We start from the raw sequence: 27,593 nt of genomic DNA, 5'->3' as shown, positions 1-27,593 counted from the left end.
CGCGTAGAAGCCTGAAGGGGCCATTGCTCGGGCAGCCTGGTTTTCCCCTCTTCGCCCGCGGGCCGCCAAGCCGCAAATGTTAGGGATCTGACCCTTTTAAGGATGAATTAAGAAAAGGGCAGACTCAACACTATAAAGAACGTTCCTCCATAAGGAAGAGGCCACCAAACTGGCCAGAAGACGACCGGAGCCTTTTTTTTTCGTCCCTTTACTTAGGTCAGGGGTAGGCAACCTCGGCTCTTTTATGACTCATGGACTTCAACTCCCAGAATTCCTGAGCCAGCCAAGCTGGCTCAGGAATTCTAGGAGTTGAAGTCCATGAGTCATAAAAGAGCCGAGGTTGCCTACCCCTGACTTAGGTAATGAATGAATACATTGACATGCAAAGACGTCTCTGCCTTAGGACCCTTCTTGACATTTTTCTCATTTCCCTCCATCAAGTCTCTTCCCCCCAGCACACGCACACACGCACACACACAACTTTTTCCCTCTGTTCCAGGAACATATCTGCATTTCCAAAAGATTCGGACACAGAGCAAAAAGAAATCCCAGGTGCCCAGAAGCAACCATCAGTCTTCTCCACCCCTCGCACCTTCCCCCCCCCCCCCCCCGCAACCAAACGCTCCACCAGCCCTGGAGTTCCAGCAGCTTTCTAACGTCAACGGGCAGGAAAGGAGCATGCGCAGAATACCTTTGCCGAGTAGAGGAAGGTTGCGGAGGGCTTCCCAGGGAAGCTCTCCAAGCCAGCGGTAAGGAATGAGGGGACGCCTGTGGCGTTTTGCCCCTCTAGGAAGGAGCACTCTTTGACCGAGACTCTCGGTGTTAGCAAGAATTTGTGGCGGAGCGAGTCGCGGCTGTTGTTCTGAGGGGCAAAACGGCCTTGAAAGGAGCCGAGCCCCTCCCCTCTTCTCGCCTGCTGGAAGCCGGGCAGTCGGAGCGGAGTGCCTGGCTAGGCCACCTCGGACTGCCTTGGGCTTGTTTTGATTACCCTCGAGCAGGAGACCCGAAGGAGGCCTAGGGATCCCCAAGGATGGAGGCCGCCCTCAGCCCAGAGATCCTGCGCCGGCGTTTCCGCGGTTTCGACGGCTGCCGCCAGGAGGCCGAGACGCCCCGGGAGCTTTGCAGCCGCCTTCACCGCCTGTGCCGGCAGTGGCTGCGGCCGGAGAGGAGCAGCAAAGGGGAGATGCTGGACCTGGTGGTGCTGGAGCAGCTGCTGGCCCTGCTGCCCGCGGAGATGGCGAGCTGGGTGAGGGAGTGCGGGGCCGAGAGCTGTTCGCAGGCGGTGGCCCTGGCCGAAGGCTTCCTCCTCAGCCAAGCCCAGCGGGAAGAGCCGGGAAAGGGGCAGGTGAGGAGGAGGAGGGGGGGCTTCATCCTGGGAGCTCCATGGTGGTGGTGGTGGTGGTGGTGGTGGGAATCAGCAGTCTAGCCAAAATCAAAGAGATTCAGAACAAGCCTCTGCAGCCATTTCTGGAACTACTAATAGCAATAACACTTAGACTTATATACAGCTTCACAGCGCTTTACAACCCTCTCATATGCCCCCAAAGAGTCTGGCTCTTCATTTTACTGATTGGGGAGGATGGAAGGCTGAGTCAACCTTGAGCCGGTGGGAATCAAGCTACCAAATGGTAGGCAGCAGTCAGTCAGCAGAATTAGCCTATTTACTGGCAATATTTGGAGAGCAACTTCTTGAGGTAAATGCTTCTGTTTCCTTTGGAGATAATTCTGTTGAAGAAAAGAGAAGTTCAACCCCATTTCAATTGCTCATGCTCCTGAGAGATATAAGAGGGTCCAGAATTTGAGGAAGTGGCCACAATTTCTTGTCAGGCATCTCTTTTTGTTTCCTCTAGTGCAGGAATTAATTGGGCCACGTTTTCCATTTCAGCTGATGATATTCAAACAATTCACAATCACTCAAGTATTTCTGACTTTATCACCTAAAATGTTGGGTTGTAACCTGTAGGTTTTTTCTCAGTCATGTAACTGAATATTTCTTTTTAAAGAAGTTTATGAAACACTGGTCTCCCCCTGAACAGCTCTACATTATGGGAGTACTTGTGATTTTCATAGCTGTTTCCCACCAATTAGAGTTTGATCTTCTGTTAGTTATTGCAGCAAGGCTCTTTAATTCTAATTTTTATCTAAAACAGTAGGCATTTACCCCAAAAGAGAAGTCATGTGCAGTACAGAGTCGAGCTGCCTTACTTTCACTTGGGTTGGAGAAATACAGGTGGAACGGCAAAAAGTAAGGCAAGCAAACTAATCTCATTATGGTTCTCTGAAAGTGAATCATAAACCAGACTCTTCTGTCAGGTGCAGGAGCCATTCATTGGGGAGATCTCAGCAGAGCTCCAGGAAAGAGGAGATCCATCAAGCTCTTCTCAGGAGCTGCTTTTTAGGAGGATCCAACATGGGCCTCCTTGGCAGGTAAGTGCAGGTTTCTTCTGAGAACAGCATTTCCACCTCTCTCCGTTCATGAGTTGCTTTTACCACCAAATGCTGAGTGTGTCTGTTTGAACACAGTGTCCCCCCTGAATATCCTGATGAGTCACACTCAGCATTCAAGATTGTTCTGGAGTTGCAAAAGAGAAAATTTAGAGACTGAGAGTCTTGCATTAGGCAATGAAATTTGTTTGGTAGAAACATTTCTTAATACTTTTCTTAAAACATTTCTTAATACTCTAAATATTTCTTAATACTTTTCAGAAGAGAGCTGAAAACTAGATAGAAATGAATTGAAACAATAGAAATAAGATTAAAAACTACATACGGACTTAGGGCTTCATCCTTCATCCTATGTTTAAATCAGTGCTAAACAGCTGCAACAGTAAGACTGATGGCCAGGTGACTTGGGATTTCTAGGCTCATTGCCAAAATTTTGAGATAGGTTAGGAAAACCTCTAGGTGGATGTGTCATGTTTACTAGTTTGCTAGTCTAGGGGATTCTGTTCCCCAAAATCTCTTGCTGTGTTATTCTGGCTCACTGGGAAGCTCTGCAATGGTGACTGTGTTGCCATTCCACAACCTGGATGCACCTAAGACATGATTTGTGCAGCTATGGCTTCCCAGCCCCAAAGACTATGTGGAGATGCAGGCATAAATTAGTTTCTGGTAAGAAAGTATCTGTTTAGTCCCTTGCAAAATTCTGTTTCCATTTTGTGCAATAAAATTTACAAGTCTTTCCTGTTAATGTCTGCCAAGGAACATTTTCTTTTTCATCAGGGATCTGGTCCATTTGAAGAGGTGATTGTGGACTTCACGTTGGAGGAGTGGGAGCTGCTAGATTCTGGTCAGAAGACGTTGTGCAGGGAAGTCATGTGGGACATGATGAAGAATATGGCTGCTCTGGGTAAGGCCAGGCTTTGCTCTGGCTTCCATTCACTGGGAGATGTTTTTTTTCAGGGGAAGATGAATAGGGAAGATATTTACACTCAGATGCTTAAGGTGATCATCTCTCCTTAACCCCTTGCTGTAAATACCATAGACTCTGAAAATGTCCTAGATGTTCCATGGAAATGGCTGAGCAGATTGTCCAATCAGTACAAGAGTTAATATATTTCTTGGCTGAAAAATTCTTTGTATACCTTCAGGGTCTCCTAGATAACAATTTGCAGCCATCACATCCTAGCTAGACACATGTCTGGTGCCAACCTGGAACACATGTTTTTGAAAGGGGGAGACCCTCCTTTCACCATTCTCAATTGTAACAAACTTTTATTTTCTTTTTTCCAAGGAGCTGTTGGGCTGGAAAATGAGAATAGCAAGCAAGGAGGGTTAAAGACAGAGAAGCATGAAGTTGAAGAAGTGATATTTGGCCACGAAGAGGACAGAAGAAGACAAGAGAGAAAGCACTCAGAAGATGGAGAGAAGTCATCCATTTCTGTTCCTGTCGGAATCCCTAGTTTCCTGTTCCAGCAAGACCTGGAAGGAAATAAAAAGGAAAAATATGGGGGGAAAGAGAAAAATCCACTTGACTTACATGAATGTGAAGAAAACCAGACTGAAGGAAAAATGTATGCAATGTATGAAAAATACATCAGTCATTCTTTCTCTCTTACTTTACTAAAGGAACTCTACAGCAGAAGCAAACTACACACCTTTGTAAAATCTGGGAGGGATTCCAGTCGGAGCACAGAGATGAAACTATGCATGGAGTGTGGGAAGAGATTCATTAGCAAGAGTAAACTTATTCTCCACCAAAGGATCCACACTGGCGAGAGACCACATAAATGCCTGGAGTGTGGAAAAAGCTTTACCCAGAAAGGGCATCTTAATTCTCATAACAAGATCCACACAGGGGAGAGGCCATATAAATGCATGGAGTGTGGAAAGAGCTTTTCTGAGAAGAAAGAAGTTACGCGCCACCAAAGGATCCACACAGGAGAGAGGCCATATAAATGCCTGGAGTGTGGAAAGAGCTTTACTCAGAAAGGACCACTTAATTCTCATGAACGGATCCACACAGGGGAGAGGCCGTATCAGTGCATGGAATGTGGAAAGAGCTTTACCCAGAAAGGACAGCTTAATTGTCATGAACGAATCCACAGAGGGGAGAGACCATATAAATGCATGGAGTGTGGAAAGGGCTTTACCCGAAAGGGATATCTCACTTCTCATGAAAGGATCCACACAGGGGAGAGACCTTATAAATGCCTGGAATGTGGAAAGAGCTTTTATGACAAGACAAGTGTTACTCGTCACCAAAGGATCCATGCGGGAGGGAACATATAAATGCCTTGAGTTTGAAGAATCCTTTAATGACTACATCACCTTTAGTTGTCAGAGGAAAATTAGAAATGCATGGAAAGTGGATCAAGCTTCACTGAGTATAAGGTCTCACCTCTCATAAAAGGATGCACACGTGAAAAACTGTACAAATCCATGGACTGAGCTTTATTTGCAACCGCCAATGTATTCATCATCCAAGAATCCAGACATGGAGGCAGCTTATTAATGCACGGAACATGCAAAGATGTTTTTCTTAAGCCTGAATCTTGTTTATCATCCAAGCAGCCACACACAAGAAAAGGTATAAGCCCTCAAATGTGGAAAGAACTGAAGATGGATCAGCGGCTTAATTTTTCGTAGGATGACCCATTCAGGAGAGTTACCACAGAAACATAGAAGTATGGGCGAGTTAGTGAAAATGCACTATTGTCTCACTCATCGTACACTTTTTAAACGTATTCTCAAATATGGAGGACATATAATCTCTTTTAAAGTTGGTTATCTTGGTATTGTTTTAGTGCAGGGCGTATGATCGTTCAGAAGTTCAGTCCCTAGCCATCTCACAGTTGGACTGTTATAACGCACTCTACATGGTGTACCCTCGAAGAGCATTCAGAGGCTACAGCTGAGGGACCTTTTCACCCCACTGGGATTGGCCTGCCCCACTTGTCCCAGCAGAGGAGGCTCTCTGCGAGTCCCGTCAGCCAAATTATTCCGACTGGCAGGATCTAGGAGGGCCTTCTCTGCTACAGCTCCTGCCCTCTCGAACATCTTGCCCCTCCCCATGCGAGGTTTGCCAATCCTCCTTTCGTAAGGCCCTAAAGAACTGGCTCTGCCAGTTGGTGTGGGGTCCTAATGGAGGAACAGCACAGTGGAGGAGATTGATTAACAGCCTACCCCCACTTATGTGTCCTGGATTTTAATCTTTGGTTTTAATTTCTTCAGGTTTTAATGTAGATGTATTTTTCTGTCTGTAAGCCGCCCAGAGTTACCTTATGGTAAGATGAGCGGTCACTGAATGAATGAATGAATGAATGAATGAATGAATGAATAGAAAAATAAAAAGAAATGAGGTTAGACTGGATGTGATGTGGCAGCCATGAGAGGTGGGACAAGAAAAGACACTGTACAGCTAAAGGAAAGTGAATGGAAGAGGATGTTTATAATTTATAATTTTTGTTTTACATCTTCAAAGAAAGAAGTTCTTGAAAGTCTTTACGAATTTCTTCAGACAGAATCTGCCTAGGGCTGCTGTGTTAGGCATATGTAAAGGTCTATGTAAATGCAAACTGGATGTTTTTTTGTAATCCTAACATACGTTGCCCAAACCCACACATTCCTACTGGTATTATAGTTTTCCAATTGTATAAATGAATATGTTTCATGATTTCTTAAAAGCATCTCTCCTGGGCTGTTGACAGTAGGAGAGAGAGAGAGGGGGAAAAAACCTAGAGCAGCAGTTTGGCCTAGACTAGAGATTAATACACCTGACTAGGAATTTGGGATTGAGTTCCGGTCTCAATTTAGCAATGAAAGCCGACTGGGAGATTTTGGACCAGTCACTCTCTGTCAACCCAGTTCATCTTGACGAAGTGGCGGTTGTGGGCAAGTAGAAGGAATGAGTATTAGATATGTTTGCTACGTTATTTAGGCTCAGATTGGAAGAGAAAGAGAATGGTAACAATCTCTAGGGATAATGGTGACCCAGGTCTGTCATAAGCTCTTTTTTGGAGTTCTCTGATCTTAAGATGAAGGTTTCCTCCATGTAATCCCTCAATACTGCCTAAATAGTTTCTAACTGAGGGGCGCCATTAAATTCAGATTTCACACAGACTGGATGTAAGTAGTCCTTGACTTATGACCACAATTGAGCAGCAAATTTATGTTTTAAGTGAGACAGTTATTTTGCTCCATCTTACAACCTACCTTGCCATAGTTCAGTAAATCACTGCAATTATAACATGGATGGAAGTGAATCTAGCTTCCCCATTGAGTTTGCTTGCCAGAAGGTCGTAAACTATGATCTCATGATCCTGGGACACTGCAGCCGTGGTGAATTAGTTGCCAAGCATTTGAATTTTGATCACGTGACCCTGGGGATGCTGCAATGTGTGAAAAACGGTCATAGGTCCCTTTTTTCAGTGCTGTTGTAAGTTCGAATGGTCACTAAACTGTTGTAAGTTGAGTACCTGTGCAGCAACTTTTGTGCTGTCTTCCTGGAATGCAAGGTGAAACGACTGGTAAAATGCCTGCAGAAAAGACATTCTGCACTTGGGCACTGAATTCCCCTAAATTCAGAGAACACCCAAGAAATGTTTGAACTTTTCTCTCTTTCTGTCTGTGTGGCCGTGTCTTCAAGTCATTGTGGTTGGGGGCCGCTGAACTATAGTCCATATGATGGCCTGGACCATACCCTTCAGTTTTCTTTGCAAGATCTTAGAAGTGGTTTGCCATTGCCTGCTTCCTTGGGCTGAGGGTATGACTGGCTCAAGGTCACTATGGTTAAGATGGGATTAGAACTCTTGTTCTCCTGATTTCTAGCCCAGTATCTTTGCCATACAACTACTCCACTCACAATTGCCTTTGGTAGACTGCACTCCAAGACCCATGCCACCCTGTGGTCAGCTGCCCCAGGGCATGCCAGAAACTGGGCCGCGCAAAGTCCCATCGGCAATACGTAAAACCACGTCCCCTCCAGTCTGCTGAAAAACCTTTCTTCACAGAACTGGTCCCTGGTGCCCAAAAGGTTGGGGGCCGCTGAACTAGAGTATGCCAAAATGCCCCTTTGTGTCAGGCTCCTGGGCTATACGAGGCTGGTTTTCCACTTAAATGAGCTAGCCCGGTGTTTATCAACCATGGCAACTTTTAAGACGTGTGCACTTCAACTACCATGCTGGCTGGGGAACCCTGGGAATTGAAGTCCATACCTCTTAAAAGTTGCCACAGGTTGAGAAACACTGGGCTAGAGTGCACAAATGTCCCTTTGCATCATGTTCCTGGATGTATAGGGCTGGCTTTGCACTGCAAAAAAGGTGAAATCTGCCTTTCAGATTCTCCCCTTTCCCATCACAAAGTCAGCCCAACCCCTGCCCAGGATTCTGCAAAGGGATGATGCTGGAAGCGCTTTCACCCAATGAGAAGGCACTGAGGACTCCCTCAGCTTCTCCTACACAAGTCCCTGAGACAGCCTCTGCTATTTCCCACTGGGCAAAACCACTTCCTGTATCATGAGAACAGTGTGCGCCTTCCATTCTCCCATCACTCTCTTTTGCAGCACCTTTTGTAGAATAGCAAGCAAACCCAGTTCTGCAATGCTTTGGAAGGCCCCAGAATCTTTCCAAAGGGTTTCCACATGGAAACCGGGTATACCTCTTAAGAAAGAGGAGCCGGTGCAATTTGGAGAACGCTGTGAGCAGCATCTGGAAGAGGGTCTGACCCAACCTCCCTGAAGGCTGCACCTGCCTGATTAAGAGGGAGGAACATGGTGAAGGTAAATTGGGCATGGCAGAACTTGTGGAGCATGAGGTGGCTGTGGCTTTGAGGTGCCTACCTCTGGTACAGAGGGTCAGACTGAATTCCTCAGGGGTGCTGACTTTAGTAGAGGCCTGAGGGCTACAGCAGCCAGTTCAGACTGCTGAAGGCCCAGGCCTCTAATTCAGCTGCAGTGTTGCTGCTTCCACCACTGAGAATTGCCACTGAGCAGGCTACCCAAAAGGACAGAGAGAAGGGGGATGCAGTCATTTTTTTTTGGTTTTCTAATGGATATAAAAGTTATATAGTGTATTGTAGGTCTATTAAGTGTATAATAGTACTATGCCTTAAAAAACCCCAATGTAACATACCTTAATTAAAATATACTTTATTGGTAATTAGCAAATACGCTTGGAAGAATGGCACCAATGAACTTGCTCAATTAAGCACGTTAAAGTGAGCTACGCCTCTAAGCTCTCCCTTTTTGAGAAAAGAAGAAGCCAAAGGAGGAATCCAAAATACTAGAATTAAACATGGAAGATTGTGGATGGAGTGACCCACCAAATGGGTCCCTATAACATCAGATGAGACTAAAATGGGATTGGGTACTTTCTGGCACCTGGCCAACCTTATCTAGATAAGCAGGATTTGAAATGGTTAGAAATGGGATGGTAGACCACCAGGAATTCCAATACAAGTCCCCCCTAGTGAGAACAGAATTTATAAAGTGTTTCACTGAGGAATTGTGCTAGTTCTCATGAAAGGTTGCATGTAGACAGATTATATGCAGTAAAGATTATGTAAACTGGAAAGAACTATAAACAGTATTTGATTTTGACAATAGCTGATAAACTACAGATTATCGTTTCAAAAGTAATCATATTTACTCGGTAAGTAAATCTCAGTGTGCAACCTGGCAGTCCTAAACTCACAACGTCTGCTCAAATAATGGATAGAAGTTGTGGCCAGTAGAGTCTTTGCACAGCTTCGTGTTGTGCACCAGTTGCTTCTGTTAATGGATCTGCTCAGAGTCACCCATGCCCTTACTATCTGCCAGGACCTAGAAGACGGGTCTTTTCTGTTGTTGGTTCCTCAAGAAAGGCTATGTCAGCAGGCCTGGGGATCCCAAGGAACTGGTGAAGTAGTGTGGTACCTGCATTACTTATAATTTTTTGTATTATTTTTGTGCTTATTGCCACCTTTCTCAAGCAAATGCGTAGGCGGTGAAAAATCATGAAATCTGTTAAATCCAGATATAAGAATACAAATGTGTTTGTATAAAAACAATGGTCTGATTTTTGAAGAGCTTTGGGTGTTAAAAATGATACATGTTTCTAAAGTATAAATTCAAAAGTCCAAGGAGGAAAGTATGATTCCTGCGAAAAATATAGAGAAATTGCTATGCTTGAGGACTGCATATAGTTAACACTGCATTGGAGATAGTTTCTGACTTAATGACCACTTAGGTAACATTTTCTCTTAAGACACTGTCTCTAAGATGGTGGCTTCCCCACTTTGGCAACCCCAAATCGATCCCGCCTCAAATCCCTCTTCCCGATTTAAATAGCCCTCTATGCTTGGAGGAGGGGACCTGCGCTCAAGAAGCTCCTGCTTGCTCAGAAAAGGTGTTGGGAAAGGTGGTTACCAGACGCTTTCCAATGCTTAGCTCCCCATTCTCAGCTGGTCCCTATCTTTCAAGTGAGCCTCTCGGAGTTTCTTGCACGGTACAGCAAGCTTTAGAGGAGCGATAACGAGAGCATCGTTGATTTGCACGCACGGCCGCTCCAGTTCACGCTTTTTCCAACCAGTTTCCGGCGACACCTCCCACCCCCGCCCTGGGAGGAAGAGCAGCAGCGCTGAGAGCCCAGCAGCCTGGAAAAGGAAGGTCCGATCTAGCAAACCCGTATCTATCGTTTGGAGCGCGCGGGAAATTATTGTGGGAGCGATTCGCAGCTGCTCCCCTCAGGCGCAGCAGCTCCGAAGAGGCCCCGAGCCCCGTTTCTCCCCTCCTGGGAACCGGGAGATAGGGGCGTGATTTGGGAGGACAACTCGGCTTGTCTCTTGGGCTTCTTGTGTGAGAAAACCCCACGGAGACCGAGAGGACTCCGGGGATGGGAACAGCCGAAGTCCCCGCCGCCCTTCAGGAGGGGAGCGGAGGGGGCTTCGGGGAAAGAAGCCGCCCGGAAGGTCTACCCGAGGCCGCCCACAGCCCAGAGATCCTCCGCCGGCGCTTCCGCGGTCTCGACGGCTGCCGCCAAGAGGCCGAGGGGCCCCGGGAGCTTTGCAGCCGCCTGCACCGCCTGTGCCGCCAGTGGCTGCGGCCGGAGAGGAGCAGCAAAGGGGAGATGCTGGACCTGGTGGTGCTGGAGCAGCTGCTGGCCCTGCTGCCCGCGGAGATGGCGTGCTGGGTGAGGGAGTGCGGAGCCGAGAGCTGTTCGCAGGCGCTGGCCCTGGCCGAAGGCTTCCTCCTCAGCCAAGCCCAGTGGGAAGAGCCGGGAAAGGGGCAGGTGAGGAGGAGGGGGGCTTCATCCTGGGAGCTCCATGATTGTGGCGGTGGGAACAGGAATCTAGCCATATTTGCAACAAGTCAAAGAGATTCAGAACCTGTCTGCAGCCTTTTCAGGAATTCCTCATATTTGGAGACCTGATTTCTTATTGAGGCAAATGCTTCTGTGTCCTCTTGGAGATAATTCTGTGGGAGAAAAGACTAAATCAGCCCTATTTCATCCACCAAAGATAAAGGGAATTATGCAAATTACACACACCCTTTCCTCTGAAAGGGTTTGCTCAACTATTAAAGAGCTTTCTCTTCCCTTTACGCACCTCCCTAATGTTGTCCACATGTAGTGTACTTCAATGTTTACATTCTGATCTTCTAGCCAAATAAGGACAAACATTTGTATTATGTGAACTGCCAATAGTGCAGAGTTCATCTGTTCCTCATTTACCCCAAAACATTAGCCAGTTCAGAGCAGAGTCCCCGAGTTCTCCCATTTTGATGGATTGGGGAAGTATAGTTAGAGAAGCAAAAGGAAAGGTAAGTGAACTAACATGGTTATGGTCCTTCCAAAGTGGATCCTCAACCAGGCTGTTCTGACACGTACAGGAGCCAGTCATAAGGAAGATCTCAGCAGAGCTCCTGGGAAGAGGAGATCGATCCAGCCTTTCTCAGGAGCTGCTTTTCAGAAGGATTCAACTTGGGCCACCTTGCCAGGTAAGTGCAAGTTTCTTCCGAGAGCAGTAGAGTTCCAGCTCCCTCCATTCACAAGCTGCCTTTACCACCAAATGCTGAGTATGTGTGCATCTGAACAGAGTATCCCCCAAGAAGGTCCTGCTGAGTCACACATTCGGCTTTTGAAATTGTTCAGGAGATGCAAATGCTGAGAAAGTTGTGTTAGCAAATGTAATTTATATGTTGAAAGAGTTGAATACTTCTTAATACTTTTCAGAAGTGTGCTGAAATCTAGTTAGAAATGAAATCAGCAAATTGAAACAATGAGAATAGGATTATGAAATGGTTCAAAAATATGCTAGCAGATACACTTAAAAGTGATTCATATGAAGAACAACCCCTAATTCAACACTAAGTGGCTGCAACAATAATACATGTTACAGCTTTTTGAAGACTGTTGAAAACTGGTTCAAAAATGAAAGCCATGATTTCAAACAATAGGAATAGAATAAAAAAAGCATAGAAGCGAATAATGAGGAGATTGGAGGTTTCTAAATATGATATATAAAAATGCATCACAGAAAGCAGAAACCCCTAAATCGGTGCTAGGTTTCTGCAATAATAAGATTGTTGGTCAAGTGACTTGGTATTTCCAGGCTCATTGCCAAGATTTTGAAATAGATTAGGAAAGAAATTCCCAGTGGATGTGTCCTGTTTTCTCAGCAAGCATGTGAGCCTAGGGGATTCTTCTCCCAAAACTTATTTGCTGGGTTTTTTGGGTCCAGTGGAAAGCTCCCCAATGGTGTCTGTTTTAGCATTCTACAATCTGGATGCACTTAAGCCATGATTTGTGCAGCTACAGCTTCCTAGCCCTAAGGATTCTGTTGACATGCAGACATAAATCTGTCCTGCTAGAAAATGCCCATTGGTCCATCGCAAACCTGTTTTCTGTAATAACAGAAAAAACTTAGAAGTCTTTCCTGGTATTGCCCACTAAAGAAAATTTTATTCTCTTTCTAGGGATCCAGTCCCTCTGAGGAGATGGCTGTGTACTTCACAGAGGAGGAGTGGAGTCTGCTAGATTCTGGCCAGAAGGCCTTATGTAGGGAAGTCATTGAGGAGATTTCTACGGATATGGCTGCTCTGGGTAAGACCAAGCTTTGCTCTGGGTTCCCTTCATTCTTTCAGTGGAAAGAGAACAGGGAAATTGTTTGCACATAGTTGCATCTTTATAAGGCAGTGCAGAAATACTCACCATCGATTTGGGAAATGTTTAGATGCTTTGTGGAAAGAATTGGGCAGACTGATGGATCAACCCCAAAGCTTTAATACATTTCTCAGTTGAAAAATTATTTGTATACCATCAGAGTCTCCTAAATAACAATTTGCAGCTATCACATCGTAACTAAATGTGGGTGGTGCCAAATCTGGAATGCAGATTGGCATGTTTGTTAGTGAGGGAAGACAACATATCCTTTGCCATTCTGTATTCTAACCCAAATATTTATTTTCTTTTTTCCAAGCCGATGATGGGCTGGAGAAAGTGAACGACAAGAAAGCTAGATTGAAACCACTTGAAACAGAGAAGCATGATATACAGGAAGTAATGTTTGGCCGTCAAGGGGACATAAAAAGGCAAGAGAGAAACCACATAGGAGGGGTGAGGTCATTCACTTTCCTTCCTAATGGAATCCATGGCTTCCTGTCCCAGCAAGTTGAGAAAGTAAAGAGAAAAGGACAATATGGGGGAAAAGGGAAAAATCCATTCGATACATATGACTATGGTAGAAACCAGGCTAAAGGAAATCTCTCTAAGTCTCAACACTATGGAAAATATGTCAAGAATTCCTTTGCCCTTACTTTATCTAAGACAGTCTATAAGAAACACAAACCACAGACCTCTATAACATCTGGCAGGGGTTCCAGTTGGAGCAGACAGACGATACTGAGCTTGAAGTGTGGAAAGAGTATTGGTAGCAAGAGTAAACTTAATCTCAATAAGAGGATCCCTACTGGGGACAGACCACACAAATGTCTAGAGTGTGGAAAAAGCTTTACTTGGAAAGGATATTTGAACTACCATAAGAGGGTCCACACAGGTGATAGACCTTATAAATGCCTGGAGTGTGGGAAGAGCTTTACTCAGAAAGGAGATCTTAATTCTCATAAAAAGGCCCACACAGGAGAGAGAATATATAAATGCACAGTGTGTGGAAAGGACTTTGTTTACAACAGAAACTTTATTTTTCATCAAAGGATCCACACAGGGAAGAGACCATACAAATGCCTGGAATGTGGGAAGACGTTTCTGACCAAAACACACCTTACTCAGCACCAAAGGATACACACTGGGGAGAAACCACATAAATGTCTGGAGTGTGGAAAGAGCTTTACTCAGAAAGGACATCTTAATGCTCATAAAACATTACACAGTGGAGAGAAACCACATAAATGCCTGAAGTGTGAAAAGAGCTTTACTCGAAAAGAAAGTTTTAGTAATCACGAAAGGAATCACACTGGGGATAAACCACACAAATGCTTGGAGTGTGGAAAGAGCTTTACCAAGAAAGGACATCTTAATTCTCACAAAAAGATCCACACAGGAGAGAGACCATTTAGATGCCAGGAATGTGGAAAGAACTTCAGTGACAAAACTAGACTTAATCACCACCAAAGGATCCACATAGTGGATAACCCATATAAATGCCTGGAATGTGAAAAGAATTTCAATAGCAAGAGTAAGCTTAATGCCCACCAAAGGATCCACACTGGGGAGAAACCACATAAATGCTTGGAGTGTGGAAAGTGCTTCAGTGACAAAAGTACTCTTAATCGCCACGAAAGGATCCACACAGTGGATAACCCATATAAATGCCTGGAGTGTGGAAAAAATTTCAGTAGCAAGAGTAACCTTAGCATCCATCAAAGGATCCACACTGGGGAGAAACCATATAAATGCTTGGAGTGTGGAAAGAACTTCAGTGACAAAAGTACTCTTAATCGTCACCAAAGGATCCACACAGGAGAGAGACCATATAGATGCCTGGAATGTGGAAAGAATTTCAATAACAAGAGTAAGCTTAGCATCCACCAAAGGATTCACACTGGGGAGAAACCGTATAAATGTTTGGAGTGTGGAAAGAACTTTAGTGACAAAAGTACTCTTAAACGCCACCAAAGGATCCACACTGTGGATAACCCGTGTAAATGCCTGGAATGTGGAAAGAATTTCAATGCCAAGAGTAGGCTTAGCTTCCACCAAAGGATCCACACTGGGGAGAAACCATATAAATGCATGGAGTGTGGAAAGAACTTCAGTGACAAAAGTAGTCTTATTTGCCACCAAAGGATCCACACAGTGGATAACCCATATAAATGCCTGGAATGTGGAAAGAATTTCAATAGCAAGAGTAAGCTTAGTGTCCACCAAAGGATCCATACTGGGGAGAAACCACATAAATGTCTGAAGTGTGGAAAGAGCTTTACACAGAAAGGACATCTTAATGTTCATAAAATGTTACACACTGGGGAGAAACCACATAAGTGCCTGAAGTGTGAAAAGAGCTTTACTCGAAAAGAAAGTCTTAATGCTCACAAAAGGAGCCACACAGGAGAGAGACCATATAAATGCCTGGAATGTGGAAAGACATTTTCTCGGAAGGGACATCTTAATTCTCATAAAAGGATCAACACTGGGGAGAGAACATATATGTCTATGGAGTGTGGAAAAAAATAATGATTACATAGAGGCACCCACAGTGGAAAACAATGGAAATGCATGAAAAATGGAACAACCTTCACTGAAAATAGTTTGCTTACTTTTTATAAAACAATCTGCATAGGAAAAGCCAAATGAATCCATGCCTTGAGCTTTGTTTGCAGCTGTCAACTTTTTCATGATGCCAGGATTTAGATATGGCAGGATGCTTATTAATGCATTGAGTGTGCAAAGATCTTCTGCTGGAATCTTATTTAACATACAGGAGAAGAGCTATAAGCAACTGAATATCAGAAATGCTGACGGTGGATCAGTGATCTTTTTATTTCTTGAGGCAAATGCTTCTGTTTCTTCTGAGAGATAATTCAGGATGGGAAAATAAATTGAACCCTATTTCATCTTGGGTTGTATAAAGAGAGGCACAGAAACAAGATCATGCAAAGTATTAGTACTGCCTTATAAAACCCTAGTAAGACCGCACATGGAATACTGCAACCAGTTTTGGTCACCATAGTACAAAAAAGATGTTAAGACTTTGGAAAAAGTTCAGAGAAGAGCAACTAAAATGACCAAAGGACTGAAGATTAAAATATATGAAGAACAGCTGCAGGACTTAGGTTTCATTAATCTAAAGAAAAAAGGAAACAGGTGACATGATAGCAATATTCCAGTATTTGAGGGGCTGCCACAAAGTAGAAGGGGGTCAAATTATTCTCCAAACCATCAGAGGCAGGACAAGAAACAATGGTTGGAAACTGACCAATTAAGGAGAAACTTCCTAATAGGACAATCAACCAGTGAAACAACTTGCCTTCAGAAATTGTGGGTGCTCCATCGCTGTAGGTTTTGAAGGAGAGACTACTAGACAGTCACTTGTCTGAAATGGTATGGGTTCTGCTTGAGCAGGGGGGGGGGGTGGATTAGATAGAAAACCTCCAAGGTCCTATTCTATTCTATTCTATTCTATTCTATTCTATTCTATTCTATTCTATTCTATTCTATTCTATTCTATTCTATTCTATTCTATTCTATTCTATTCTATTCTTCTCTGCATCTATCTTTACACAACAGAAAAAAACCCAGACCAATTTATTAAAAAAATACTGTAAAATGCAGATTAGGAATGCAAGTCAACATAAACATGACAATGGTAAGAGAACACCTATCTACTCTAGACGAGTTCAAACCATCAGAAGGTTCTGAAAGACTTGGCAGATGAAATCTCAGAACCTCTGAACTATATCAAGGAGCACTGGGAAACATCCAAATGACTATAAAGAGGGTGGTGTAGTTTCCATGTTCAAAAAAGGAGAGAAAAATGGAACCGGGAAACTACAGATATATTAGCCTGTCATCAATACCGGGAAAGATTGTGGAAAAATTAAGTAACGAATCTGTGAACACCTAGAGGGAAACAAAGTTATAACCACAAGCCAACATGAATAAGGCAAATCTTATTGCACCCTTTGACAAAGTGACAAAATTAGTGGACCAACAAAATGCTGTGGATGTTGAGTTGGTCCCTTCCAACTCTGTTACTCTGTTATTTTATATCCTTCTTTTCTTCTTTCCTCTAGTGCAGGAATTAATTGAGGCACTTTTCCAGTTCAGCTAATATTATTCAAACTACTCATGTTCATTGACAATACAATAAACCTTATTTTGAAATCTTAATCCCTCTGTTTCTCTTCTTTACAAATTGTTACTGAGAAAAGACAGCTAAAGAATACGTGTTGGAATGGAGTAATGACCTTGGAGACAGGGAAGAACCGCAGAATGTAAATGTCATGTAAAAGTCCCCATTGGGAGGGTGGGGGGCATTGGAAAAATATCAGAAGAAACACTCCCTAGTTTTCCAGAGTGAAAGGAGAGATGGGGGGAGAAATACTTTTAAAAGATGTAAGGTTTTTGTATTGTGGCCTCACAATATAGATAAAGCTAGTGTTAATTCTCAATGTTCCTTGTCTAGTCTATATCAAAGGACTGACAAATGACTCCTCCAATCAGGATTCCACATCAAGGGTGAAGACCCCAACCCTTTGACTCCAAGTGGCATCTCTGTCTATACTCAACCATGGAGTAACCCAGCTGCAAAAAGAGCCCTTATGCGGTCAAAATAATTACTCATGCCTTTTAAATTCTGCTTTGTTACACATGGTTTTATTATTTTGCATTTTATATTCAGTATTCTGATAAGACCTAATGACTAATCCATGAAGTATTTGTATTACTGAAGGTGGGAGGGGGAACCAAGGCTGATGATTTCCAGGGCAAGGGCAGAATGGCGGTCAGGAAGGGGACCAAAGAAGAGTAAGAAGGGCTACGAAAAACAGGGAGCACCTGGCCAGGAGAGCTCAGGTAGCAAAAGGGATGCTGATAAACTCCAGAGGTTCAGCTACGAAGAGCTGCAGCCCTCAGGATTGAGATCTGTAAGGTCCCTCCTGGCTGTTCAAGATGAAAGCGGCTGGGCAGCGGACCCTTTTCCCTGCCTTGCCCTCAGCATCTCATGTATTCCTGTTGCCATTGGTCTCGCCTTCTATGTTTGGAGCAGTCCTGCAAGGTGGTGGAGGAGGGACACCTGCGGGGGCTCCGCTCATTCAGCCATCCCCGCTGATGAAGGAAGTGCTGGTGGACAAAGCCGCACCGCAGAACCAGGTCCACAGTGGTCTCCTGACCCAAAGCGTTTGGCAGAGACAGGGCAAATGAGGAACCACAATTCTGCTGGTTGTTAGGCAAGGACTGACCGAAGCCCCAAGCAATCCCAGGCTTGTGACATAACATCTTAGTCAACACATAATGTTGGGAGATGATCACACCATAAGCATCACAGCTGGATAAAAGGCCTAGAACTCTATAGTTGAAGCACAATTTAAACAGATGAACAAAAATCCACGCAGTATTACTGCTGCCATGTATTCCCATATTTATCACTTTTATAGACCTTTATTTTTAGATCACCAGACCCTTCCCAACTCCAGACCATTTGCTTCAGGAACTTATGCATAAACACTATCACAAACCATTCTCCAATAAGATAATTAAAAAGAATACCTCTAAAATAACAAAAACAAGTAAAAATTTGGGCCAGAGGAATAATCAAACTACAAATGCATAATTTAGCAGTGGGCTATTCTTTACACAGCAGTTCCTCACCTAAAATCCATTGGAACAGCCAGAGTTAAGCTAGGATTGGAAGTAAGCAGTTTCTTTTCCCTATTTACAAACTACCTGTGACCCTTGATCAGAAACAAAATGCTCCTACAAATGTTTAAATTTGGAGGAGAGTTTAAGAACCAACCTTGCTACTTTTATTCTGAATTCATTTCTTGTCTTTTATCAAAGGACATCATTTGAAAACAATGATCTGATTTTCCAAGAGTTTTGGATGTTAAATAATGAAGGGATTTTATTATGCTTAAGCTTGATGTTAGTAATATTGATATTAGTAGTGATACTTTGTAATCATCTTTGTTTATGTGTAAGCAGCTTTGTAGGTGCTTTATATTGGGAAATTAGTTATATAAAAGTAAATCTTTCATGCATTAGGTACAGGGGATTGCTTACATGAAAAGAGCATGGTAAGGGGAGGGGGAAAAGGAGTTTGGGATGGAGCCTGGGTTGCTGTGTATAAGTCATCTTGGAATTATTTTTCTGTATCTTTTTGTTCTGGAAAGGTATAAATGGTGGAAGACATCTTTCCTGGTTGTTGCCTTCATCTCTCTACCAGCCACAAAGAGAGATGGGGTCACCCAACTCTATTTTGATCAAAATAAAAGTTGTTTGGTTGCTGAAACCTCGGCTCAGGAGTTTCTTTGGCTCTTTTAAATTCTTGAATAATGTTGGGAAAATTGTGAGGCTAAGTGGAAAACCTTACAATAATAAATGGCAGATTCATTTATACTGTAAATTCAAAACCTAATAAAATTTCAATATAAAACATACAAATTGCTAATCTGAGAAATCTAGTTATCATTTGGCATTATTATTTTTGCTTGTTCCTGGTTTTCTATCTTGATGAGCCAGTATTTAAATTATGTGCCACCAAAATTTAGGGACCAGGGTCAGCTCCCTTAAACGAGACCCTCAGCTATCTACCCTCACTTTTGCTCTTGCAATCTGGCAATGAACCCCACCGGGAGGATATTTTAAGCGGGAAGAGCAGTAGGAGAGGCGGAAAACTTTATGCACGGAGGGGAAGCCTGGTGTCCAGGAGAGAGAAAAGAGGCACCTGCTTCGGATCCAGTCACTCCTGCGATCTTCGAAGGCGAGAAACCGGGCAAGGCTTTGGCTTTCCCTCCTTTGCAGCCCCCAATCCAACCCACCTTCCCCTCTAATCCCCCTCCCCGATCTAAATCTTGCGTTATTCTGGTAGCCGCTCTGACGAAAGAAGAGGCACTCACGAAGCACTTGTTTTGTTTTTTAAGGAAGCGTGTTAGTTGGAAAAGGTGTATCGGACGCCTTCCGATGTTTAGCCTCGGATCTATTCATCCCGAACCGGACTCAGAGACGAAGAAAGTCCCCATTTTTTAGCGGAGGCTCCCCTAATTGGCCTGCAAGGCCACAGGACCTTCCCCGCACTTTGCACGTATCGCCGCCGCAGCCCCGGCTCCTGCCGAGCGCCTTTCAGCCGCAGCTCCAGGTCTGGCAATTAGAGCAGCATCCGAGCTCCCTCGGCTGGCCGGAAAAGGAGAGTCCGGTCTAGCCAGCCGCTATCTATCGTCTAGGCTCCTTGGCGAGGTGCCAAGGCTCAGGAGCGCGCGGGAAATTATAGCCAGAGCAATTCGCAGCTGTTCCCCTCAGGCGCAGCAGCCCCGAAGAGGCCCCGAGCCCCGTTTCTCCCCTCCTGGGAACCGGGAAATAGGGCAGGTTGAGGGGACAACTCGGCTTGTCTCTTGGGCTTCTTTTGTCAGAAAACCCCACGGAGACCGAGAGGACTCCGGGGATGGGAACAGCCGAAGTCCCCGCCGCCCTTCAGGAGGGGAGCGGAGGGGGCTCCGAGGGAAGAAGCCGCCCGGAAGGTCTACCCGAGGCCGCCCTCAGCCCAGAGATCCACCGCCGGCGCTTCCGCGGTCTCGACGGCTGCCGCCAGGAGGCCGAGACGCCCCGGGAGCTTTGCAGCCGCCTTCACCGCCTGTGCCGCCAGTGGCTGCGGCCGGAGAGGAGCAGCAAAGGCGAGATGCTGGACCTGGTGGTGCTGGAGCAGCTGCTGGCCCTGCTGCCCGCGGAGATGGCGTGCTGGGTGAGGGAGTGCGGAGCCGAGAGCTGTTCGCAGGCGGTGGCCCTGGCCGAAGGCTTCCTCCTCAGCCAAGCCCAGCGGGAAGAGCCGGGAAAGGGGCAGGTGAGGAGGCGGGGGGGCTTCATCCTGGGAGCTCCATAGGAGGTGGGGGTGGGAGATCAAGAATCTAGCCATGTTTGCAACAAGTCAAAGAGATTCAGAACCTGTCTGCAGCCTTTTCAGGAATTCCTCATATTTGGAGACCTGATTTCTTATTGAAGCAAATCTCCTCTTGGAGATAATTCTGTGGGAGAAAAGACTAAATCAATCCTATTTCATCCACCAAAGGGATTGCAATTACACACACCTTTTCCTCTAAAAGGGTTTGCTCAACTATTAAAGAGCTTTCTCTTCTCTTTACACACTTCCCTAATGTTGTGCACATGTAGTGTACTTCAATGTTTACATTCTGATCTTCTAGCCAAATAAGGACAAACATTTGTACTATGTGAACTGCCTCTAGTACAGAGTCCATCTGTTCATCATTTACCCCAAAACATTAGCCAGTTCAGAGCAGAGTCCCCGAGTTCTCCCATTTTGATGGATTGGGGAAGTATAGTTAGAGAAGCAAAAGGAAAGGTAAGTGAACTAACATGGTTATGGTCCTTCCAAAGTGGATTATCAACCAGGCTGTTCTGACACGTACAGGAGCCAGTCATGAGGAAGATCTCAGCAGAGCTCCTGGGAAGAGGAGATCGATCCAGCCTTTCTCAGGAGCTGCTTTTCAGAAGGATTCAACTTGGGCCACCTTGCCAGGTAAGTGCAAGTTTCTTCCGAGAGCAGTAGAGTTCCAGCTCCCTCCATTCACAAGCTGCCTTTACCACCAAATGCTGAGTATGTGTGCATCTGAACAGAGTATCCCCCAAGAAGGTCCTGCTGAGTCACACATTCGGCTTTTGAAATTGTTCAGGAGATGCAAATGCTGAGAAAGTTGTGTTAGCAAATGTAATTTATATGTTGAAAGAGTTGAATACTTCTTAATACTTTTCAGAAGTGTGCTGAAATCCAGTTAGAAATGAAATCAGCAAATTGAAACAATGAGAATAGGATTATGAAATGGTTCAAAAATATGCTAGCAGATACACTTAAAAGTGATTCATATGAAGAACAACCCCTAATTCAACACTAAGTGGCTGCAACAATAATACATGTTACAGCTTTTTGAAGACTGTTGAAAACTAGTTCAAAAATGAAAGCCATGATTTCAAAGAATAGGAATAGAATAAAAAAAGCATAGAAGCGAATAATGAGGAGATTGGAGGTTTCTAAATATGATATATAAAAATGCATCACAGAAAGCAGAAACCCCTAAATCGGTGCTAGGTTTCTGCAATAATAAGATTGTTAGTCAAGTGACTTGGTTATTTCCAGGCTCATTGTCAACATTTTGAAATAGATTAGGAAAGAAATTCCCAGTGGATGTGTCCTGTTTTCTCAGCAAGCATGTGAGCCTAGGGGATTCTTCTCCCAAAACATATTTGCTGGGTTTTTTGGGTCCAGTGGAAAGCTCCCCAATGGTGTCTGTTTTAGCATTCTACAACCTGGATGCACTTAAGCCATGATTTGTGCAGCTACAGCTTCCTAGCCCTAAGGATTCTGTTGACATGCAGACATAAATCTGTCCTGCTAGAAAATTCCCATTGGTCCATCGCAAACCTGTTTTCTGTAATAACAGAAAAAACTTAGAAGTCTTTCCTGGTATTGCCCACTAAAGAAAATTTTATTCTTTTTCTAGGGATCCAGTCCCTCTGAGGAGATGGCTGTGAACTTCACAGAGGAGGAGTGGAGTCTGCTAGATTCTGGCCAGAAGGCCTTATGTAGGGAAGTCATTGAGGAGATTTCTACGGATATGGCTGCTCTGGGTAAGACCAAGCTTTGCTCTGGGTTCTGCATTTTTTCAGTGGAAAGAGAACAGGGAAGTTGTTTGCACATAGTTGCATCTTTATAGAAATTAAATTAATAAACAATAAATAAATAAATAAGGCAGTGCAGAAATACCATCGATTTGGGAAATGTTTACTTGCTTTGTGGAAAGAGTTGGGCAGACTGATGGATCAACACCAAAGCTTTACTACATATCTCAGTTGAAAAGTTATTTGTATACCATCAGAGTCTCCTAAATAACAATTTGCAGCTATCGCATCGTAACTAAATGTGGGTGGTGCCAAATCTGGAATGCAGATTGGCATGTTTGTTAGTGAGGGAAGACAACATATCCTTTGCCATTCTGTATTCTAACCCAAATATTTATTTTCTTTTTTCCAAGCCGATGATGGGCTGGAGAAAGAGAACGACAAGAAAGCTAGATTGAAACCACTTGAAACAGAGAAGCATGATATACAGGAAGTAATGTTTGGCCGTCAAGGGGACATAAAAAGGCAAGAGAGAAACCACATAGGAGGGGTGAGGTCATTCACTTTCCTTCCTAATGGAATCCATGGCTTCCTGTCCCAGCAAGTTGAGAAAGTAAAGAGAAAAGGACAATATGGGGGAAAAGGGAAAAATCCATTCGATACATATGACTATGGTAGAAACCAGGCTAAAGGAAATCTCTCTAAGTCTCAACACTATGGAAAATATGTCAAGAATTCCTTTGCCCTTACTTTATCTAAGACAGTCTATAAGAAACACAAACCACAGACCTCTATAACATCTGGCAGGGGTTCCAGTTGGAGCAGACAGACGATACTGAGCTTGAAGTGTGGAAAGAGTATTGGTAGCAAGAGTAAACTTAATCTCAATAAGAGGATCCCTACTGGGGAGAGACCACACAAATGTCTAGAGTGCGGAAAAAGCTTTACTTGGAAAGGATATTTGAACTACCATAAGAGGGTCCACACAGGTGATAGACCTTATAAATGCCTGGAGTGTGGGAAGAGCTTTACTCAGGAAGGAGATCTTAATCCTCATGAAAAGGCCCACACAGGAGAGAGAATGTATAAATGCACAGTGTGTGGAAAGGACTTTGTTTACAACAGAAACTTTATTTTTCATCAAAGGATCCACACAGGGAAGAGACCATACAAATGCTTGGAATGTGGGAAGAGGTTTCTGACCAAAACACACCTTACTCAGCACCAAAGGATACACACTGGGGAGAAACCACATAAATGTCTGGAGTGTGGAAAGAGCTTTACTCAGAAAGGACATCTTAATGCTCATAAAACATTAAACAGTGGAGAGAAACCACATAAATGCCTGAAGTGTGAAAAGAGCTTTACTCGAAAAGAAAGACTTAGTACTCACGAAAGGAATCACACTGGGGATAAACCAGACAAATGCTTTACCAAGAAAGGACATCTTAATTCTCACGAAAAGATCCACACAGGAGAGAGACCATTTAGATGCCAGGAATGTGGAAAGAACTTCAGTGACAAAAGTACTCTTAATCGCCACCAAAGGATCCACATAGTGGATAACCCATATAAATGCCTGGAATGTGGAAAGAATTTCATTAGCAAAAGTAAGCTTAGTGTCCACCAAAGGATCCACACTGGGGAGAAACCACATAAATGCTTGGAGTGTGGAAAGTGCTTCAGTGACAAAAGTAATCTTAATCGCCACGAAAGGATCCACCTAGTGGATAACCCATATAAATGCCTGGAATGTGGAAAAAATTTCAGTAGCAAGAGTAACCTTAGCATCCATCAAAGGATCCACACTGGGGAGAAACCATATAAATGCTTGGAGTGTGGAAAGAACTTCAGTGACAAAAGTACTCTTAATCGCCACCAAAGGATCCACACAGTGGATAATCCATATAAATGCTTGGAGTGTGGAAAGTGTTTCAATATGAAGAATAAGCTTAGCCTCCACCAAAGGATCCACACTGGGGAGAAACCACATAAATGCCTGGAATGTGGAAAGAATTTCAATAGCAAGAGTAAGCTTAGTATCCACCAAAGGATTCACACTGGGGAGGAACCATATAAATGCTTGGAGTGTGGAAAGAACTTCAATGACAAAAGTAGTCTTAATCGTCACCAAAGGATCCACACAGGAGAGAGACCATATAGATGCTTGGAGTGTGGAAAGAACTTCAGTGACAAAAGTACTCTTAATTACCACCAAAGGATCCACATAGTGGATAACCCATATAAATGCCTGGAATGTGGAAAGAATTTCATTAGCAAGAGTAAGCTTAGTGTCCACCAAAGGATCCACACTGGGGAGAAACCACATAAATGCTTGGAGTGTGGAAAGTGCTTCAGTAACAAAAGTAATCTTAATCGCCACGAAAGGATCCACCTAGTGGATAACCCATATAAATGCCTGGAATGTGGAAAAAATTTCAGTAGCAAGAGTAACCTTAGCATCCATCAAAGGATCCACACTGGGGAGAAACCATATAAATGCTTGGAGTGTGGAAAGAACTTCAGTGACAAAAGTAGTCTTAATCGCCACCAAAGGATCCACACAGTGGATAATCCATATAAATGCTTGGAGTGTGGAAAGTGTTTCAATATGAAGAATAAGCTTAGCCTCCACCAAAGGATCCACACTGGGGAGAAACCACATAAATGCCTGGAATGTGGAAAGAATTTCAATAGCAAGAGTAAGCTTAGTATCCACCAAAGGATCCACACTGGGGAGGAACCATATAAATGCTTGGAGTGTGGAAAGAACTTCAGTGACAAAAGTAGTCTTAATCGTCACCAAAGGATCCACACAGGAGAGAGACCATATAGATGCTTGGAGTGTGGAAAGAACTTCAGTTACAAAAGTAGTCTTAATTGTCACCAAAGGATCCACACAGGAGAGAGACCATATAGATGCCTGGAATGTGGAAAGAATTTCATTAGCAAGAGTAAGCTTAGTGTCCACCAAAGGAACCACACTGGGGAGAAACCACATAAATGTCTGAAGTGTGGAAAGAGCTTTACACAGAAAGGACATCTTAATGTTCATAAAATGTTACACACTGGGGAGAAACCACATAAGTGCCTGAAGTGTGGAAAGAGCTTTACTCAAAAAGAAAGTCTTAATTCTCACAAAAGGAGCCACACAGGAGAGAGACCATATAAATGCCTGGAATGTGGAAAGACATTTTCTCGGAAGGGACATCTTAATTCTCATAAAAGGATCAACACTGGGGAGAGAACATTTATGTCTATGGAGTGTGGAAAAAAATAATGATTACATAGAGGCATCCACAGTGGAAAACAATGGAAATGCATGAAAAATGGAACAACCTTCACTGAAAATAGTTTGCTTACATTTCATAAAACAATCTGCATAGGAAAAGCGAAATGAATCCATGCCTTGAGTTTTGTTTGCAGCTGTCAACTTTTTCATGATGCCAAGATTTAGATATGGCAGGATGCTTATTAATGCATTGAGTGTGCAAAGATCTTCTGCTGGAATCTTATTTAACATACAGGAGAAAAGCTATAAGCAACTGAATATCAGAAATGCTGACGGTGGATCAGTGATCTTTTTATTTCTTGAGGCAAATGCTTCTGTTTCTTCTGAGAGATAATTCAGGATGGGAAAATAAATTGAACCCTATTTCATCTTGGGTTGTATAAAGAGAGGCACAGAAACAAGATCATGCAAAGTATTAGTACTGCCTTATAAAACCCTAGTAAGACTGCACATGGAATACTGCAACCAATTTTGGTCACCATAGTACAAAAAAGATGTTAAGACTTTGGAAAAAGTTCAGAGAAGAGCAACTAAAATGACCAAAGGACTGAAGATTAAAATATATGAAGAACAGCTGCAGGACTTAGGTTTCATTAATCTAAAGAAAAAAGTAAACAGGTGACATGATAGCAATATTCCAGTATTTGAGGGGCTGCCACAAAGTAGAAGGGGGTCAAATTATTCTCCAAACCATCAGAGGCAGGACAAGAAACAATGGTTGGAAACTGACCAAAGAGAGAAGCAACCTGGAATTAAGGAGAAACTTCCTAATAGTAAGGACAATCAACCAGTGAAACAACTTGCCTTCAGAAATTGTGGGTGCTCCATCGCTGTAGGTTTTGAAGGAGAGACTACTAGACAGTCACTTGTCTGAAATGGTATGGGTTCTGCTTGAGCAGGGGGTGTGGATTAGATAGAAGACCTCCAAGGTCCTATTCTATTCTATTCTATTCTATTCTATTCTATTCTATTCTATTCTATTCTATTCTATTCTATTCTATTCTATTCTATTCTATTCTATTCTATTCTCTGCATCTATCTTTACACAACAGAAAAAAAGCCAGACCAATTTATTAAAAAAATACTGTAAAATGCAGATTAGGAATGCAAGTCAACATAAACATGACAATGGTAAGAGAACACCTATCTACTCTAGACGAGTTCAAACCATCAGAAGGTTCTGAATGACTTGGCAGATGAAATCTCAGAACCTCTGAACTATATCAAGGAGCACTGGGAAACAACCAAATGATTATAAAGAGGGTGGTGTAGTTTCCATGTTCAAAAAAGGAGAGAAAAATGGAACCGGGAAACTACAGATATATTAGCCTGTCATCAATACCTAGAAAGATTGTGGAAAAATTAAGTAACGAATCTGTGAACACCTAGAGGGAAACAAAGTTATAACCACAAGCCAACATGAATAAGGCAACTCTTATTGCACCCTTTGACAAAGTGACAAAATTAGTGGACCAACAAAATGCTGTGGATGTTGAGTTGGTCCCTTCCAACTCTGTTACTCTGTTATTTTATATCCTTCTTTTCTTCTTTCCTCTAGTGCAGGAATTAATTGAGGCACTTTTTCCAGTTCAGCTAATATTATTCAAACTACTCATGTTCATTGACGATACAATAAACCTTATTTTGAAATCTTAATCCCTCTGTTTCTCTTCTTTACAAATTGTCACTGAGAAAAGACAACTAAAGAATACGTGTTGGAACGGAGTAATGACCTTGGAGACAGGGAAGAACCGCAGAATGTAAATGTCATGTAAAAGTCCCCATTGGGAGGGTGGGGGGCATTGGAAAAATATCAGAAGAAACACTCCCTAGTTTTCCAGAGTGAAAGGAGAGATGGGGGGAGAAATACTTTTAAAAGATGTAAGGTTTTTGTATTGTGGCCTCACAATATAGATAAAGCTAGTGTTCTCAATGCTCCTTGTCTAGTCTATATCAAAGGACTGACAAATGACTCCTCCAATCAGGATTCCACATCAAGGGTGAAGACCCCAACCCTTTGACTCCAAGTGGCATCTCTGTCTATACTCAACCATGGAGTAACCCAGCTGCAAAAAGAGCCCTTA

At 43.5% G+C, this 27,593-nt stretch overlaps 3 protein-coding genes across 4 annotated transcripts; all 3 read left to right on the top strand.

Moving 5' to 3' along the window:
- The first annotated feature begins 723 nt into the window (after nt 1-723).
- Nucleotides 724-5,776, top strand: LOC308663621 (zinc finger protein with KRAB and SCAN domains 1-like). Its single transcript, XM_081320203.1, has 4 exons — nt 724-1,345; nt 2,314-2,427; nt 3,223-3,349; nt 3,734-5,776. Exons 1-4 carry the CDS (start codon nt 1,031-1,033, stop codon nt 4,729-4,731), a joined length of 1,554 nt encoding a protein of 517 aa, XP_081176329.1. The 5' UTR covers nt 724-1,030; the 3' UTR covers nt 4,732-5,776.
- Nucleotides 5,777-10,731: 4,955 nt separating this feature from the next.
- On the top strand, nt 10,732-18,835 carry LOC308662629 (uncharacterized protein). 2 transcript variants are annotated; one of them, XM_081318679.1, is made up of 3 exons: nt 10,732-11,413; nt 12,392-12,518; nt 12,895-18,835. In XM_081318679.1, the coding sequence occupies exons 2-3, from the start codon at nt 12,413-12,415 to the stop codon at nt 15,105-15,107; spliced, it is 2,319 nt and encodes a 772-aa protein (XP_081174805.1). In that variant the 5' UTR covers nt 10,732-11,413; nt 12,392-12,412; the 3' UTR covers nt 15,108-18,835. The 2 variants fall into 2 exon arrangements, with proteins under 2 accessions (XP_081174805.1, XP_081174806.1); XM_081318680.1 differs by lacking the exon at nt 10,732-11,413 and having other exon boundaries at nt 12,312-12,518.
- Nucleotides 17,544-27,159, top strand: LOC308662986 (uncharacterized protein; the record flags this gene model as incomplete). The annotated part of the gene is made up of 5 exons (XM_081319129.1): nt 17,544-17,787; nt 20,000-20,427; nt 21,013-21,120; nt 22,100-22,226; nt 22,631-27,159. The coding sequence occupies 5 exons, from the start codon at nt 17,544-17,546 to the stop codon at nt 25,495-25,497; spliced, it is 3,774 nt and encodes a 1,257-aa protein (XP_081175255.1). The 3' UTR covers nt 25,498-27,159.
- Nucleotides 27,160-27,593: the final 434 nt, after the last annotated feature.

Source organism: Vipera berus, assembly GCF_964194415.1.
Source record: "Vipera berus genome assembly, chromosome: 2".
Classification (NCBI taxonomy): Eukaryota; Metazoa; Chordata; class Lepidosauria; order Squamata; family Viperidae; genus Vipera; species Vipera berus.
This window is presented reverse-complemented; position numbering and strand designations above follow the sequence as displayed.

Bases quoted from the DNA above. Each gene is read 5' to 3' on its own strand.
- LOC308663621 (XM_081320203.1), top strand. From the start codon at position 1,031: ATGGAGGCCGCCCTCAGCCCAGAGATCCTGCGCCGGCGTTTCCGCGGT. The intron at 2,428-3,222 runs GTAAGTGCAGGT...CTTTTTCATCAG, and splicing joins AACATGGGCCTCCTTGGCAG to GGATCTGGTCCATTTGAAGA. The intron at 3,350-3,733 runs GTAAGGCCAGGC...CTTTTTTCCAAG, and splicing joins GAAGAATATGGCTGCTCTGG to GAGCTGTTGGGCTGGAAAAT.
- LOC308662629 (XM_081318679.1), top strand. From the start codon at position 12,413: ATGGCTGTGTACTTCACAGAGGAGGAGTGGAGTCTGCTAGATTCTGGC. The intron at 12,519-12,894 runs GTAAGACCAAGC...CTTTTTTCCAAG, and splicing joins TACGGATATGGCTGCTCTGG to CCGATGATGGGCTGGAGAAA.